A 15,829-nucleotide genomic window follows, 5' to 3' on the forward strand; every position below is an offset into this window, starting at 1 on the left:
CTGTGTGAACTTGGGGCTCAGTGTGGCCATCAATAACCCCAGCTCAATAAATGTTCTAGGGGTCCACTCATCCTTCTCTTCCTGACAAAGTTCTGCTCTGAAGGCAATAACACAGGGGAAAGAGCTGGGAAAGAGGCAGGGACTGAGGCATCAACTGTGGCAGTGAGGGAAGGCCAGCCGTGACCTCAAGGCAATGCCAGACACTTCCAAGGGGACAGTTCCTATGGGAAGACCCTCAGGGACTTATCCAGGTGATGAATTACCCAATTAACCATACACATCTTCTAAACAGAAATGATGTTCAAACCAAGAGCTCCTGAAGTAATCCTACTTATCTTTATCCTGACCCCATCATGCCAGGCATGAAGGTCTAATTTAATTCTTGCACCCTGTACAGATAAGAATTGTTTTCCCTGTTTTTATAAACAAGATAACATCAAAATTGCAACTTGGCAGGGATCACTGGTAAGTTCAGTGTGTTGCCTCATGGAAAATTAGACAGTAGAAGCAACAACAAGACCAAACCCTTTTCAGTCAGCAATAGCTGGGTCTCACCATCAGGATAAGCAACACAGGAGAGCAGCAAGGAAGGAAGTGGGGTTGTGATCCACCTTCTTAAATTGGCAAATGGGCATTTTTAAAGCCAGCTGAAGAGATGAGGGTGTAGGTGTGGCTGTAGAGTCTGCTCAGGACTCAGTACCTCCTACCTATCAGGGTAACAATGTTCTTCACTCTGCACAAGTTTACAAGAAACACTAAAATGAGCTATTCATAACCTTGTCTTAAGTTCTTGATACCTGAAAATAATCTTTTTTTCTACCTCAAAGTCAAAGCAATAGAAATAAGTTTTCCATTTTTATGTTTATTCAATTAATAAATTAAACACAGAGATGTTTATATTCCTGATAAAAATCAATATATTACATTCAGTAATATTCAGGAATGTAAAGATAGTAATATCCTCCTATAGAGAGTAAATTTACTTGCTCTTCCTCAAGGCAAATGAACAACAGCCAAAATGAGCAGGGGTGTGATTTATTCCTTCTCTTTGGCAGCTCTTCACTTCCTTAATTCTTCAAATCTAGCACTTTCTGGTCTCTGTTATGGATTGTCATGCTGTTCTGCAGTGCTGCAGTTTGTATCCCAGGCCATTCTCAGGCTGTCGTGATGCAGCTGTGATCTGAGATCTGCACTGGGGCACAGCTCAGGACCACTCCAAAGCCAATGACTGCTGGCATAAGAAAGCTTTTTTTAAAAGAAAGTCATTCTGTTGAGGAAGAATGCAAAAGACATGTTTCCCACAAGAAGGTAAGTTCTAGGAGCACTGTTTCCTTGACATCAAGTGAGTTCTCACTTATGAGTGAAAAGGGTTTTCAGAAGTTTCCCTCTTCCTGGAGACCCTAGCTGCTGATTTTGATGCTTTAAAAGCAGCATTTTCTTTTCATGTAAATGCTTTTCTCATTCTTGTGGCAAACAATAAACTGGCAGAATGCTTTCCTGGCACTAAAGTATAAAAAGTCAACAAACTGCCAAAGAGGGAAATTGTCTTTCTTCCACTCTCCATCTGCTGCAGGCAGCTGAAGGGTAACTTATAGCAACCGTAGATTAGGAAAAAAATGCACATTGCTATAGAAATTGCCAACAGTAGGCTCACTTGGAGAGCTTGGCTTTATTTGTAGACATTTCCAAACATTATTTGTTCTTTTTCAGGGCCTATTTCAAATTCCATCAAAGCCAGAGACAAGACTTCCATTAATTTCAATGCCTTTGGAGCAGATTCACAGGGGAGAGCCTGTGGCACCCCCAGCCCGGGCATTTTTAGTATGTTCATGTAGTCAGATTTCCAGCAGCAGAGAAAGAACTGGACAATGCTACAGAACACATTCATCATAAAAGTGAGTTCCTACTGGAAATGTCTGTATCACCAAGCCAGTACATTTAAGCACAGTCTCCTTCATCACTCCTGTGCTTTCAGAAACAGGCTGTGTTTTTCTTATCTAGGAGGATAAAGTGGGAGGGCTGGGTGCCAGCTGCTGTGAAGCCTGGCAAGTCAGCAGGGCCCAGGAAGAAGCAGGGAGTCTGAAGAAAGCATCATGCAAACACAGAGTGGCCAATTAACTTAAATGCAGCTGCCCTCAGCTCTGGCTGCTGCAACAGCTTGAATATAAAACACTTGCATTGGGTGTTCCCAAACTGAAGCCTGTCAAGATTTGTTTGGGGCCTGAAAGGGACTCCTAATTTGCAGACACCCCCAAGAGAAGCAGCTGATAACAGTAGTTACACAGTCTAATCTGGGAAGAGGATGGGTGTCTGGGCCAATTAGCTAATTAGAATATGGATTGGCCTCCTTCAGAGCTGGGAAATCCAGTCAGAAAATTCACATCTTAGCTGCTCCATGAGCTCTCCCTATTAATCATCAGAAATTCATGTGGGATCTGCTCCAAGGGTTCCATAGCTGAACTCTTGATTTACAGGTATGGTGAGAAGGAAGACATCCAGAACAGTGTATTTTCTTCTCCTTTCCTCTCATCCCCCACTAGTTTTCTACCCATGAAACACTTTCCAATTAACTTTATCTTGAAAACCCTGATAACACTCCTGCTTTTTCCTGCTGAGCAAGACAGCCATAAAGTGGAAATGCAGAAAGGTCTTGGGATTGAAGTTCACTCTCAGATATTGACTGGATGCAGTGCATGCCCTTGGCTTTGGCAGAAAGCTGGAGCTGGACTGGCACACTGCAGGGATGGGCACTGCCTTCAGCCCAGCAGTGCAGGGCAGGAGGAATTTCTGCAGTGCAGGAATCCATCAATAACACACTGCTGATTCCTCTGTGCTCTGCTAACTGGCTCACTAACCCATGTCTAAATATAAGTGCTTGTTCTTCAGTTTCGGGTTATGGTGACATAAATTAATAATAATGGCATCCAACTCAATGGAGTTAATGCCAAGGACAGGAGGATCACAATAGCTAAAATTTTTATTTGTACTGTGCTTCTACTAAGCTGGTGGCTTTGTAAACCTGATGGATATCTTTTATAAGGAAGCTGAGATGCATTTAGAGATTTCAGCTCCTAAATGTTCCTGGGCTTGCTTCCCAAAGTCCATCATCAGCCTTTGGAACGTGCTAATAGGGCTCTCAAGTAGTTCTGATGATTAAAGCAATATTTTCATCTTTCATAAATCATTTATTTAAGTTACGGCCTTCTCTTCTGCCTCCCAGCAGGTATAAATACTGCAGCCCCAAAGAGTTGAGCAGCTTATCTTTTAAGGGATGATGGGAGCATTTCACTTGGGGTGTGGAATTCTAAGCAGACTCAACAGTCCAAAATGAATCTTACTTGGAACAGCTGAGATGAATCTGCACATGTGTAACTAGGTGGGCAGGATGGATCTGATACAGTAATTATAGACATTGCATTAGCATCTAAAAGAGACACCTCAATAATTATTAAAAACAAAACAATCCAGACTAATTAAATGTATCTAGAGAAGCAGTGTGTTTTCTCATCTCACAACTCCTTGTGTTTCTCTTTTTTTTATTCTCACTATTTTATCTCTTTGCTGTTGTATAGACCCCCCAGCCTCAATGTTCACACAATGAAGCCTTTGATGTAGGAGCTTTATCTCACTTTTCCACATGTCCAACAGTAGCATATATCAACTTTATCTTCTCTGCTCACGAGGAAAGCAATGATTTCATGTCTTCTCCTCAAACTGATCTCACATGGGATGTGACATTTGCACAATGGAGCTCACAAGGGTCAGTGCAGGGACTCAGCATCAGCACAACACCCCCCAGGCACAATCACAATTATATATTAGAAGTTCTGTTTTGTCCCATGCTCTAATGCTGCTGTTGTGGCAAGCAGCAAAGAGGAAGGAGAATGCTGAAGACATGAAAGGATGACATCTCAAGCTTTTGAAGAAGGCAGCAAAAAGAGTGGTGTCCTGGTAAGCAAGATCAGTGTAATGCACACCACTGGGCTGAGAATGTGGCTGGGGGTCACAGTTCTGATTTCTCTTGCCATGAGTTTGGCTGTGGAGGAAGCAGCTGATGAAGGAATACCTTGTTCAAAGTACCAGCAAGCTTTCAACCATTCATGCTATGAGTTTGTTAGACTCCAGCAAACCTTCACAGGTGCCCAGAGCTGGTGTGAGAGAGGAGGAGGGCATCTTGTCTTTATTCAGAATGAAGAAACTCAAGAGTTCTTGCAAAAACATATTGCTGAGGATCAGGAATGGTGGATAGGACTGATCTCGAACTCCATGCTGAATGAAACTGCTGATGGTAAGTAGTTTTAAAATCACATCTTTAAAATTGTATCAGCTCATGATGCTTTCTTAACATGGTAGAAAATGCAGTAATTCCCTTTGTAGATATCTGCTGAAAAGCCTCTTTTGTTGCTGTATCTTCAGGTTTATATTAAGATGTTTAATTGCCTGCTTCACTTCCTTGTTGCATGTTATCACCCTTTCCATTGGATCTTGTGGTTGTGTGAACACATGGTGAGTGAGAGCAGCTTGCTGAACCCAGTGACACAAATGTGCTGGGTTAGGTCTCCAGTGGAAGCCAATTCATCCCACTAGGGAGTGCTGCAAGGTCTGATGCAAGGGAAATGGTGAAATCTGGAGGCTGGGAGCACAGGTGGAAATGGCAGTGTCTCCTTTCATGATTGTATCAGGTTCAATACAAAATGGAATTGAAGATCATTACCCAGCCTAAACCATCTCTGCTTCAGTAGGAGCAGGGCTACAATCCTGCTCTGCAGGCTCTGACTCTAATTGTGTTACTGTGGAAAATAAACATTCAGGACACAATTTCTCTGTTTGCAGAGTCAATAACTTGGCTGGACACTTCAAGTATCATCTACAGTAACTGGTACAAGGATCAGCCATCTCCCTTCTCACCCATGTGTGGGTACATCATGAAGAATGCCAAGTATCAGTGGGGTGTGACTGAAAATTGCAGCCAGGAATTTGACTTCATTTGCGAGTTTGGTAAGATACACAACAGCTGGAACAGTGAAGTGAATGTGCTGTGATCACAATGGGGCATAAATTGCCTTGTTGCTTTCAAAGTGGCTGGGAAATCACCTCATGAATCTTTCTAAATGTGAACAAGCAAAAAGTCATATAACCCCAGCAGGTGCTTTTTTTCCAGTGTGCTGATAAAATTTGATCCAAAGAAGGAAGAACCCACAAATCACTGGGAGATGTAGGTGCTCAGCAATCAGAGATTAAGGCCCAGGGGTCCAGCAGAGGGTTGATAAAATAGAAAGGGATCTGAGAGTGAATATAGTGTGTAGCTGTCCACATCTTCAGTGGACATTAGCTGGCTATGTTAAAGCATGGCTGCAAGAATAAACTCCCACAACACCATAGTAGCTGGGCTAGGTAGGACCCATATGGCTGTACCATAAAAACACTCATTGATGTGTGCCAGAATGATTTCCATTTGTAACTGAAGCAAAAATACAGGCAGGCTTCCAGAGGCACCACTCCTTGCAGCCTGGAGGGAGCAAAAGTGAGAACAAGTTTTTCTTGTTTCTTCTGAGACCCTTCCACCATGTGAAGTTCAAGGTTTTCCCAGGTTAAGGAAGCAGACAGGAACCTGTACTTCCTGTGCTCAGACAGAAAATCCACAGACATTGTGTCACTCAAATTGTGACTTGGAACAAGCAGTTCTGGAAAGGAATGCTGGCAATATCATCCCTTGAAACATATAGATATGAGGGGAATTTGTGTTCCTCCCACTTTGCACAGGAGTACTTTAAACTGCAGCAGGAACTGGGGTCACAAGCACTGGAAGGACAGTCTGGCTGTGGGCTCACTAATAGAAAATCCAATCAAGTATGCAAGTACAGGTTTCCACAAGCCCTAGAACTGCTGCTGCCCTGTCCAGCATTCTGCTACTACTGACAGAAATAACAAGTTGTTCTGCAATAAGCAAAGCTAATAAAGTTTTGTTTCCTATCCTGAATTTCTGCTCCACATTCCTTCCCCACTCTCCTCAGCACTCCCAGTTCATCCCCATTTCCCAGCAGGTCCCACCTCTGCAAATTCTTTTCACTGCCTCAGCTCCCTCCCCTGCAGCTGCTCCAGAGCTCCAGCTGTGTGTGCTGGTCACTTGAATTCCATGTCCATGGTATTGATGTAGCTCTTTCTCTTCTCCCTAGATATTGCATTTCATGAAATTTTAGGGTGTTGGAACTCTATATCTATACATCAAATTTAGCTGAAGATGACTAACATTAAAAATGACTGGGGGAGAGGAAACTGGCAGACAGCAGAATCCCTTAAACTTATTTTTCTTGCAAAAACAGACTAAAATTATTTTTCCATTACAGCCACAGTAGACAACTGTCTGTTTGTAAGGAAACTATCATCTGTTACCATAGGATCTGATTGAGAGCCCATTAAATTCAAAGAGCAGCAATATCCTACACTACATTCATCATTCCACTACCCAAGAAAACAAGACCAGATCAAGGCAATTCTACCATTTGGTGTTCTGTAGGTTAGCAGTTTATTATAGTAAATATATATGTATCAAAGCAGGCTTTTTACCTAGACACAGACCAAGTTTTGTCCATCTTTGCATGTAAAAGTTGCTGAGAACAGCAAATACTGTGAGAAACCTGCATATAGAGAACAAAAAAAAAGGCACGAGATAATGGTCCATACTAGAATTTACCAGCAAGTTATTTTTCAAGCTTATTTAGAGAGCTCTAATCTGCAAACTGATCATGTTGCTATAGTTACAGCCAGGCTTAGCTTTAGCCTTTAAATAACAATAGCACACAATTATTGCAGTGTGCACACACTGGCACTGGTAATCAAGGGACTTGAGGGGAATGATCCAAACAACAACGGGAGGACAATGTATTTAAACCTGGAACAGCTGAAACAAAAACATCCTTTTGCAACACTCCCATATGAGAGCAGTTATTCACATCCTCCTCTTCAGGGTATTAAGCAGCCTGATTACTACATGAAACTAAGAATTCTGAAAGATAATTAACTGTCCCAGATTAATCAAAGAATGAGGTGTATGTATTTAGAGCTATGACCTTACCCATCTGAGCAGTCCTGCTGAATGAAGTCAGTCAAATATCACACAGGAACAAAGGAGCCTCTGTGGCAGAAATGGGATCAGCTCCCATAGTTAATATGCAAACTATTCTCCAAAGCAATTACCTGAATATTATGCAATCCATACATCTCTCTCGGAAGTGAGGAGCAACTTTAAACCTTCCAGTATTTCAGGTCAAACAAATGCTAAGGGTTTTTCACAAAATACTATCTATTTTTATAATTAAAATATTTTTGCTTATTGAAAATATCCTCAATATTTTAAGGCAGTAAAAACACATATCTATTAGTTTTGACTTTCTAAAAATAAAAATATTTAATTCTTATTAATTTTCTTAAATTTTCTTAATTGTTTACGTTAAAAGGGAGAAAAGGGAATAAAGACAAAACAAAATGGACATGGAATAGGATTGTGTCAGAATTTTTCAGAAATTCAAAAAGGTAATATTTGGGATTTTTTTCTCCTATTAGAATCTGGTCAGAGCATTGCTTGTGATAATTCCAATGCCACTGTGCAGTGTGGATCAGGAGAAGTGATTCAAATTGAAGAGAGCTTCTATGGGAGGAAGACCCCTCACTACTGTGTGTCAGAGACTCCTCTGCAGTTTGACAGGGATGAAGGCTGCAGCTGGCTCAGTGTCAAGGATGAAGTAGCAGGTGGTATCTCACAGCTTTGTTTGTCAGAAACACAAAGTGGGTACCAAAGTTCCTTGTGCCTAGAATACTTTATCTTTTTTCACAGTAGAGTTTGCAAATGGGAAAGTGGATTATTCCTAAAATGAAGGGAATCACAGAGAACTTCTGACGGGGAAGAGGTTGCTACAGGAGGCTGGATGGAAAGGAGGGGTTTTGTGAAGAGCAAAGATTCAGAGGAGAGGAGGAGCAAAAGGAAGGGTTTTGTGAGGAGCAATAATTCAGAGAGGGACAGGAGGAGCTAAAGGAGGGATTTTTGCGAAGAGCAAGGATTCATAGGAGGGGAGGAGCAAACGAAGGGCAAGGGGTGTGCCTGAACAAGGGTGTGGCTGGCTCCTCTTACTGTAGGAGGAAAATATGTGAACACACTGATTCCTTGACAAATTCAGTGGGATGCACAAGGTTTGACAGAGGTGGAAGGCAACACATCCAAACAAACCTAACTCCAAAGCAGGAGGGGTGACAAGGCTGACACCCACAGGGACATGAGGGCAGGAAGGACCTGCTGCTCCCTGCCTCGTGTCAGGCACCCACCCTGCTGCAGCCAAGGGCTTGGATACTGAACAGTGACTGTGGCCTGTCCCCAGGGAGATTCTTAGGGTTTCCAGCCAAAATTCAACAAAACACAAAAGTCTTTTTTGGGTACCTTTTCAAATTCAGCTTTGTTCCAATAAAATTAATTGTTGCTAAGAAATGCCACAAACTAAGCAACACACTAAAGTCCAAGTGATGTGGAAATTTGTCTAGAGATCCTTTTTGTTTCTCAATCATCTTTCATGTGAGCTGTTGTGGCAGTAAAGGAAGAGCCACGTGCTGATCTGAAATGCTCCCTTTGCAGGCCAGTGTCACGGGCTGCAGGCCTGCCAGGTGGCAGCAGATGGCACTTCCTTTGGAGAGCCTTGTCCAGCTTTGGGAAGCTATTTGTCAATTCAGTACCACTGCAAGGAAGGTAAGAGGGAGGGGGATGCCCACACAAGAAGCCTGTCCCGTTCTGTGCTGTAACACTGAGACCACGGATATTTATCTTAAAAATCACTGTTCCATCCTCAGGGAAGAGACTGGAATAGTGGTGATCACTGAAAATAGGCACAAAAATGTAGATTCCCTGTCCTAACTGAGGGTTCTGGGTAGAATACAAAGCCCAGAAATTCAGACACATAAAACATATTTAGATGAAATTATGTTCCAACAATAATTTTGATTACTAGTCATGGAAAAGAATCAGCTCCCTGTCACACCACTAATGCACACAAATTAGCAACAGTACCAGCTGTGGTTTGGAGCAGGCTGGCTCTCAATGCCTGAAAATAAATTGAATTTTGTAAGGAAAGTAGACAAACAGTGGCACTGAATTGTGATTCTGCTTTGCAGGTCTGCAGCTGGTTATGAAAGACACATGTTTTGTCTTTGAAAATATCACAGTCACTTTGATCTGGCTGCTGTCACCATACTCTGGGAACCTTTCCTGTACCATCAGCACTGGAGATGGTCACACCATTGATCCTTACTACCCTCTAAAGTAAGATGTAGCCTTCATTTCATTGCTTGCACTTTATTGAATGTGCAAAGTCTCATAAATAAGATGTTAAAAACTAGATAGCTCAATAATAGAACATACCTATGAGAGATTTGGATTCTGCAAAAACCTATTTAGAAATCAATACAAAATTTTATATTAAGTTGCCAACCACAATCTTACTTCTATTATAACAAGTGTTTCCTATTTTCAACACTATTTATTCCAAATATTAAGATGCAGAATTACTGAAAACATGTCAGTAATTGCCAAACTACAAGCAAATATTATTTCCTTAAGTTTAAAGAGGGTTTTTTTTGATAACAAAATATAACAAAGACATTTTGTAGTTTTTATTTTAATTGCATAGAAATCCTGTTTTTAATAGATCGAACATTTTTCTGCTGAATTTAAAAATCAGATTTTGTCTTAGTAGTAGGAATGACATTTGAATGAATGAAATTTGGGGATGTGTTATCTTGTAAGGTGAAAGATTTCCCAGAATGGTCTTTCACAACAAGTTGTCTTTCTATTCTAGCCTGGTCAGCAACCTCACATACAGGTACTCCTATCCTGGGGAGTTCAGTGTTTTTGTGGAGTGCACCAGCAGCGAGTGGCACGTGATGGCCCAGAGGCAGGTGACAGTTCAGGAGCAGGAGGAGCAGCTCAGCATCACCGGCTGCTACAGCCAGCACGAGGCAGGGAACAGCTCCCACTGCCAAGCGCTCTATGGGGAGCTGCTCTGGATCCAGGTTCAGCTCACTGCAGGTGAGCATCGTTTCTCTGCATGGTTTAAAGGGAAGGATAAATATTATTGCTATCCTTAGGATAGAACCAGGATTGTCATGATGCAAAATAATAATTCTTTTTTAGTCAATGCTTTCCCGCTAATTGTATTCCTGCAATTTTATTCTCTCAGCTCCCTTGGAGGGGTCCTTTCTCAGAGATATTTCACCACCTAAAGCATGAGTATAAACCCTTTTTTCCTATTGGCAAAGCTGCTAGCACAAGCATAACTTTAGTCACAAAAATCTATGTGATGCCAGTCAGAATATTTCTATATTTGAAGTTAGAAATTTATGGAAATGCTCCTCTGATTAGAGTAAGAGGATTCCTCTCTGAGCTGGACACATTTGCTGGTGTACATTTCTTTCTCACTTCAAGTTCCTGGAAGCCACATATGTGCCGAAAAAATTAAAAATCAGTAGTGTATGTTTGAATTCTCTTCTCAAAACATTCCCAGCAGAAAACACACAATAGATTTGCATTAAGTCACCTTAAGTGACTATATTAAAAATGACTGCATTGCTGCAGTGTTCTTGTGACTCCTGTATAAACACTGGAATGCTGCACAAAGCAGCTGGAACTTGGCCTCTTGCACAAGCTGTGAGAAATTTTCATCTGTGTTTTTGCAGGCGATGGAGTAACCTACAGTGTGCTAGCAGATAACGTGACACTGAGTGAATCCAGTGCAAAGGAAGGCTTTGTCCCCCATAACCTGACACTCAGCAGGGCCTCTCAGGAGCTGATAGGCCCAGGGATGCACCAGCTGGAGATCCGAGCATCCAGGAGCACGACGGCATCGCAGATCTCTGCGACTATTGCTGTTCATTTAATTGAGCCAGTGTCTGGAATTCAGGCTGCAGTGGCTTCCCACACTCTGCAGCTGGGGCAGGATTTGGAGGTGAATGTCTCTGTGTCCCATGGTGCCCCAGAGGAGCTGATGTTTGAGGTGATTGGATCCAACCAAAGCCAGTGGCACAAAGCAGACGGCCCTCGTGGGGAGCCGCGGGCGTACGGCGTTCCCGTGCCCTGGGAAGGTACAGAAACAGCAACGCCTCCTGTGCTTCCAGGACAGCACAGGTCACACAAAGAGTCACAGCATCCTGGGCTAGGGGACAGTAATGCGCAGCTGAATTTGGCAGTTTTTCTGACTGCTCAAAGTCTGCAGAGCAGGATGAACAGCACAGTCCAATGTAAGCGAGCTAAAATTGAAGCCGACAAATGGCTCTGCTCTGCAGAGTCAGAGCAAGGCTTCACCTGATTCTTGCAATGGAAAACACACAGTAAAGAGACATAGGGTTTATTTTTTCATGGCACCATCTGATTGAAGTACAAATGAGGACATTTGCTTGAATAGCAAAGTGTTTTCCTCCTATTTGTTCATTATGTTTCAAGTTTAGACTGCTCTGCATTTTACACTGAAGTAATTCATAATCTGAGGAGTTCTCAGTAGAGATGACAAAGAAAAGGGGAGTTTTTCTGCATGTCCATTTCCAACACATAACTTTTGTAGGAGTTAATTATGAATAAACATTTTAGTAATACTATCCTTCCATTATTACATAGTCAAAACCTTTAAAACGTGGAATTAGGCAGATTGTGCCTAAGAGTTAATTAACAGTAGCAGAAGATAAAAAAGTTTCCACCTCTAATGAGCTATTCCAGCCCCACGCCAAAGTGGGAACAGTAGAAGCTAATTATGATTTCATTTCATATTTTTAAATTATTCAATATTAAAAGTTTTATTTGTTCTCCCTGTACCCATTTGAACATCTCTTCCTCATAGGCAGAAATTTTCAAACAAGATAACTGCTGTCTCAAGATGCCTAAACTCATTTGGCCTCCAGTGTTTGTACACCTCTACTGTGTGATATCATAGTCAGCTGACAAAGAATTGCATGACAAGGGCTAGGAAAAGGGCAGCTGAGTTATTCAGGAGTTGAGATAAAGGGGAAAAACATTCCAGGAAAAGCCTTTCAGCAGATAACACCCATCAGGAACCCCCCTGAAAACTCTTAAGAGAAAAGAAGGGGATTTTCTTTACAAACCCTTTGGACTGGGCTCTCTGCTACTCTTAACTGGCCCTTTTCCTTCTCTAGGTACTTATCTAGTGAAAGTGGTGGCCATGAATGACTTCTCAAACATGAGTCTGGATCTTGGATTCATCACTGTGTTGGCAAACAGCTCCCATAAAGAAGGTAATTACATTAATCTGACAGTGCTGGTTTTCACCATGGAAGTGTCTTTTTGCAATCAGAGCATTTCATGGAGTGTTTATGGTTTGCATGTAGTAATTACTTTCCTTCCAGCAACAGTGCTGAAAACTTTTGTGGAGGCTTCTTCCTGATGAAGGCAGATTCCCTGACTTTGATGTAGTCATAAATTAGCATCACTCTGTATATGTAACACATTGCACGTTTGCTGTTTGTCCTAGAAATAATGAGTGAAGTTTATGGCTTGGGACATAGCTTTGAAACCAGAAAATATTTGCATCACAGCAGTCTCATAAATTGCTGTCACTAATGGCTTCTAGATGGCTCATCCTTACATTTACAAGAGCAGATTATACCAGAAATAAAAGAACCTCAGCACTAATTGTATCGAAAGTTTTCCAGTGCTTTCCATCAATTTTCCTTTGTACATCAGTGAAATTCCACCACCTTCTGTGAATATATTTTGATTTATACCATTATGTTTGAAGAATCGAGATCATCCCTTTGTAGTCTGTGATGAGTTTGTTGTTACCATTTTACCCATTTGACTGTGCTGTTTGTCACAGCTCTGGAGTCTGATTCTTACAGCCTCATCTTTCACACTGTCACAAGTCAAATCCTGTGGATTTAAATCATATTCACTGAGGATGTCTGAAAGCTTTACAGGTAGCACTAAAATATTCTTTGCATTAAAGGGGTTTTTTTGCATTAAACAGATTCTGATAAGGAAGAAGGCAGCTACAAAACAAATACCCCAAAGAAAATTGTAAGTATTATTTAAGGACATTTCTTTAAAATTACTTAGAGATTTTTCTTACCAGTGAAAGTGCTGTATAAGACAGGGAAAAGAAGTATTTGCAGCACAGTAAATTATGGACTAGATGTTCTGTTCTCCATATGGTTTAACACAAAATCTATACCACAAGTCTTGGAGACAAATGTGTTTACAGGCATTCCATCTACAATGCATAAAAAAAGATTAAAGAAAATGAACTTTTTACAACAATTCAGTTTTGGAAGTTAAAATGTGTTTAGATGAATTTTTAATTCATCCACTTGACTAATGTAAACCTCTCTCTGGAAAGTGATCCTTCAAGTAGAGTTTAATATATTTTATATCGTTCCCAAGTGTTTTCTGCTTTTGTATTGGAGTGTTTAAATTATTTTGCAATGAAAAATCTCCCAGTTTTTGGCAAACTAAGAAGTTAATGATAAACCAATTGCTAGCAGCTGTCCAAATTTAAATAATAAAAATGCCAGATAGACTATTTAATCATGTTAAAAGTCTAGTTTTTAACAGGAACACTAGCAGACAGACATCTGCTATGGAAAATATACTGCTTCACAAGAAGCCATCATGCTTTACAGATTGCCTGTAAAAATATATTGCATCAGAGGAATATAAATCTAATCCACACCCAAGTTTATCACAGTTTGATACACAGAAAGACAAACTCAGCTACCCCTTCTCCTCTGTGTTTATAGCTGCAATGTATCCAATTAAGATAAAAAAGGAATGCACCAGAAGACAAGTGGTTGTTCAAGGGTTAGAAGTCTTGGTCCAGATGTGAAGGTTTAATAGGAATTAATTTCCTAAGTACCTAGTTCTGAAAATGGCAGCTGCACTCCTAAACCAATTCTGCATTTGGGAGAATTTTGCCACACAATTTTTCTGCGCCATCTTCTTCTATTCCCATTGCTTCTACTGCCACACTACCTCTGCTAAGAGAAAGATTATATAAAGTACAGAGCTGCATCCAATGATTTGGGGTCTAAACTTTCAGACCTTTTCCATTATAAAGAAGCAATCTATGTATGTGTTTATTCATGTTTGTGTTCTAACTGATGCATTTACTTCTTTTTTAGGATCACAAAATATATATTAAACCGAGACGCCATGTGGACCCTTTCACAACTGTTACACTTGGCTGGCCAGACAACAACAATAATTCCAGTTTTCTCTGGACCTGTGGTTTGTGCATTTCCTGAGCTTTTTTCACCAAGTTGTACTTGATGAGTAACAAACTCACTGTTGTGTCAGATCCAGTGTTAAAAATTTGACTTAAGGATGCTTCATTTTCTGGCTTTAAAGTTTGTTACTCACTGTACATGAAGAATTTCCTTCTACCCAACCCTAGTTTTGAGACCAAAGTAATATGTATATAATATGGCATAGTACTCCACTTTGTCTTCTCCCAAAGGTTTCAGTTTTTCAGTTTTTCAAGATCTACCTGTCCTAAGCTTCTCTCTCATAGCCAAGGACTAATCCCAAGTGACTTACACAGGCATTTGCAAAGTACCCGTGTCTCAATAAAACAGCAATAATTAACATTAAACATGATGCAAACACATTTCTGGCTGAAAACAGAATTGGGATTCAGGCCATCTGTGTCCTATCCTCATAATTATCCCTGACCTCATACATGACTTTGGAAAAGCCTGTACTCTGAATCCAGATTACCAACTCTTTAAATTGTGTTCAAGAACCTTGTCTCTAAAGCTCTTTGAAACTTATGGCAGGAAAGTCCTTTCTAGGCTGCTGTTCTAACTATAAAGGAAATGTTTCTGCAGGAGCTTGCTGGCCTGCCTGGAATGAATGTGTGAAGCAACAGATAATCCCAATCAACCAAAGTGAGGTGCAAATCCCACCTTCCTGCCTTCCTCCTCCGAAATCAGCAGTGACTGTCAGGATCACTGTCCAAAACCATGGCAGTGAAGAGAGGCAGGATGAGCAATGTCTCTATGTGACTGCAAAACAGGAACTGCAACTGGAAATCAGGTCTGGTTTTAAACCCTGGTGTTCACAGGTTAATATTATTACTGCACAAGCATAGTGCAAGGCCACAGTTTCCAATAATAATGATAACAAAGTAGTATTGTACTTTTAGAATCATAGAGAACTAGAATCACAGAATGCTTTGGGTGGAAAAGACTTTAAAGATCATCTTGTTCCAAGCCTCAGTCATGGGCAGAACACATTCCCCTAGATCAAGTTACTCAGAGCTTGGGTCTGCTTACATCCAGCCTGGCCTTGAACACTTCCAGGGATGGAGCATCCACAGCTTCTCTGGGCAACCAGTGCCAGGGCCTCAACACCCTCACAGTAAAGAAAACTTATTGTTCTAAATCCATTTGTGCCTTACCATTATAAAAATTACTGACCAAATAAGTCTTGCTGCATTTTTCAGTCCGTGTTTTTCTACACAATCCCTTTACAAACTGAAACACATTCTTCTCAAAAACCACTTAGGGTTTTTGACCCCACTGCAGTGTTGGAAATTTCAATGTATCAACCTCCTTGAAACAACGGAATAAATGCCATAAGATATGTGTGAAATTTTTCCTAGACATCTCATACTATGTGTAACTCCCATCTTGCTTCCTTGCAGGTGTGAGGCAAACTGCAAGCCAGTGAATGTTAGTGATGAAGTTGTTTTGAGTGTCTCTGGACAGGAGGACTCCCAGGCCATATATTATAACTGGTATTTAGATAACACATTCCAAAACAAGGTGAGAGCACCAGATTTGTCAG

The 15,829-nt window shown here is 41.0% G+C and overlaps 1 protein-coding gene across 1 annotated transcript in view; it reads left to right on the forward strand.

Moving 5' to 3' along the window:
- The first annotated feature begins 3,839 nt into the window (after positions 1 to 3,839).
- The window catches only part of LOC128932729 (polycystic kidney disease protein 1-like 2), a 35,923-nt gene continuing 23,933 nt past the window's right edge, over positions 3,840 to 15,829 (forward strand). Inside the window, 13 exon segments of the mRNA XM_054269412.1 lie at positions 3,840 to 3,895; positions 3,897 to 4,288; positions 4,834 to 4,998; positions 7,564 to 7,749; positions 8,624 to 8,734; positions 9,157 to 9,304; positions 9,840 to 10,069; positions 10,717 to 11,121; positions 12,184 to 12,282; positions 13,014 to 13,063; positions 14,164 to 14,269; positions 14,869 to 15,076; positions 15,687 to 15,807. Of these exon segments, the coding sequence (XP_054125387.1) occupies positions 3,840 to 3,895; positions 3,897 to 4,288; positions 4,834 to 4,998; positions 7,564 to 7,749; positions 8,624 to 8,734; positions 9,157 to 9,304; positions 9,840 to 10,069; positions 10,717 to 11,121; positions 12,184 to 12,282; positions 13,014 to 13,063; positions 14,164 to 14,269; positions 14,869 to 15,076; positions 15,687 to 15,807 (2,277 nt within the window).

The sequence above is a fragment of the Melozone crissalis genome, unplaced genomic scaffold, assembly GCF_028551555.1.
Source record: "Melozone crissalis strain CALT ecotype California unplaced genomic scaffold, PUWL_Pcris_2 ptg000007l_1, whole genome shotgun sequence".
In the NCBI taxonomy this organism is placed as follows: domain Eukaryota; kingdom Metazoa; phylum Chordata; class Aves; order Passeriformes; family Passerellidae; genus Melozone; species Melozone crissalis.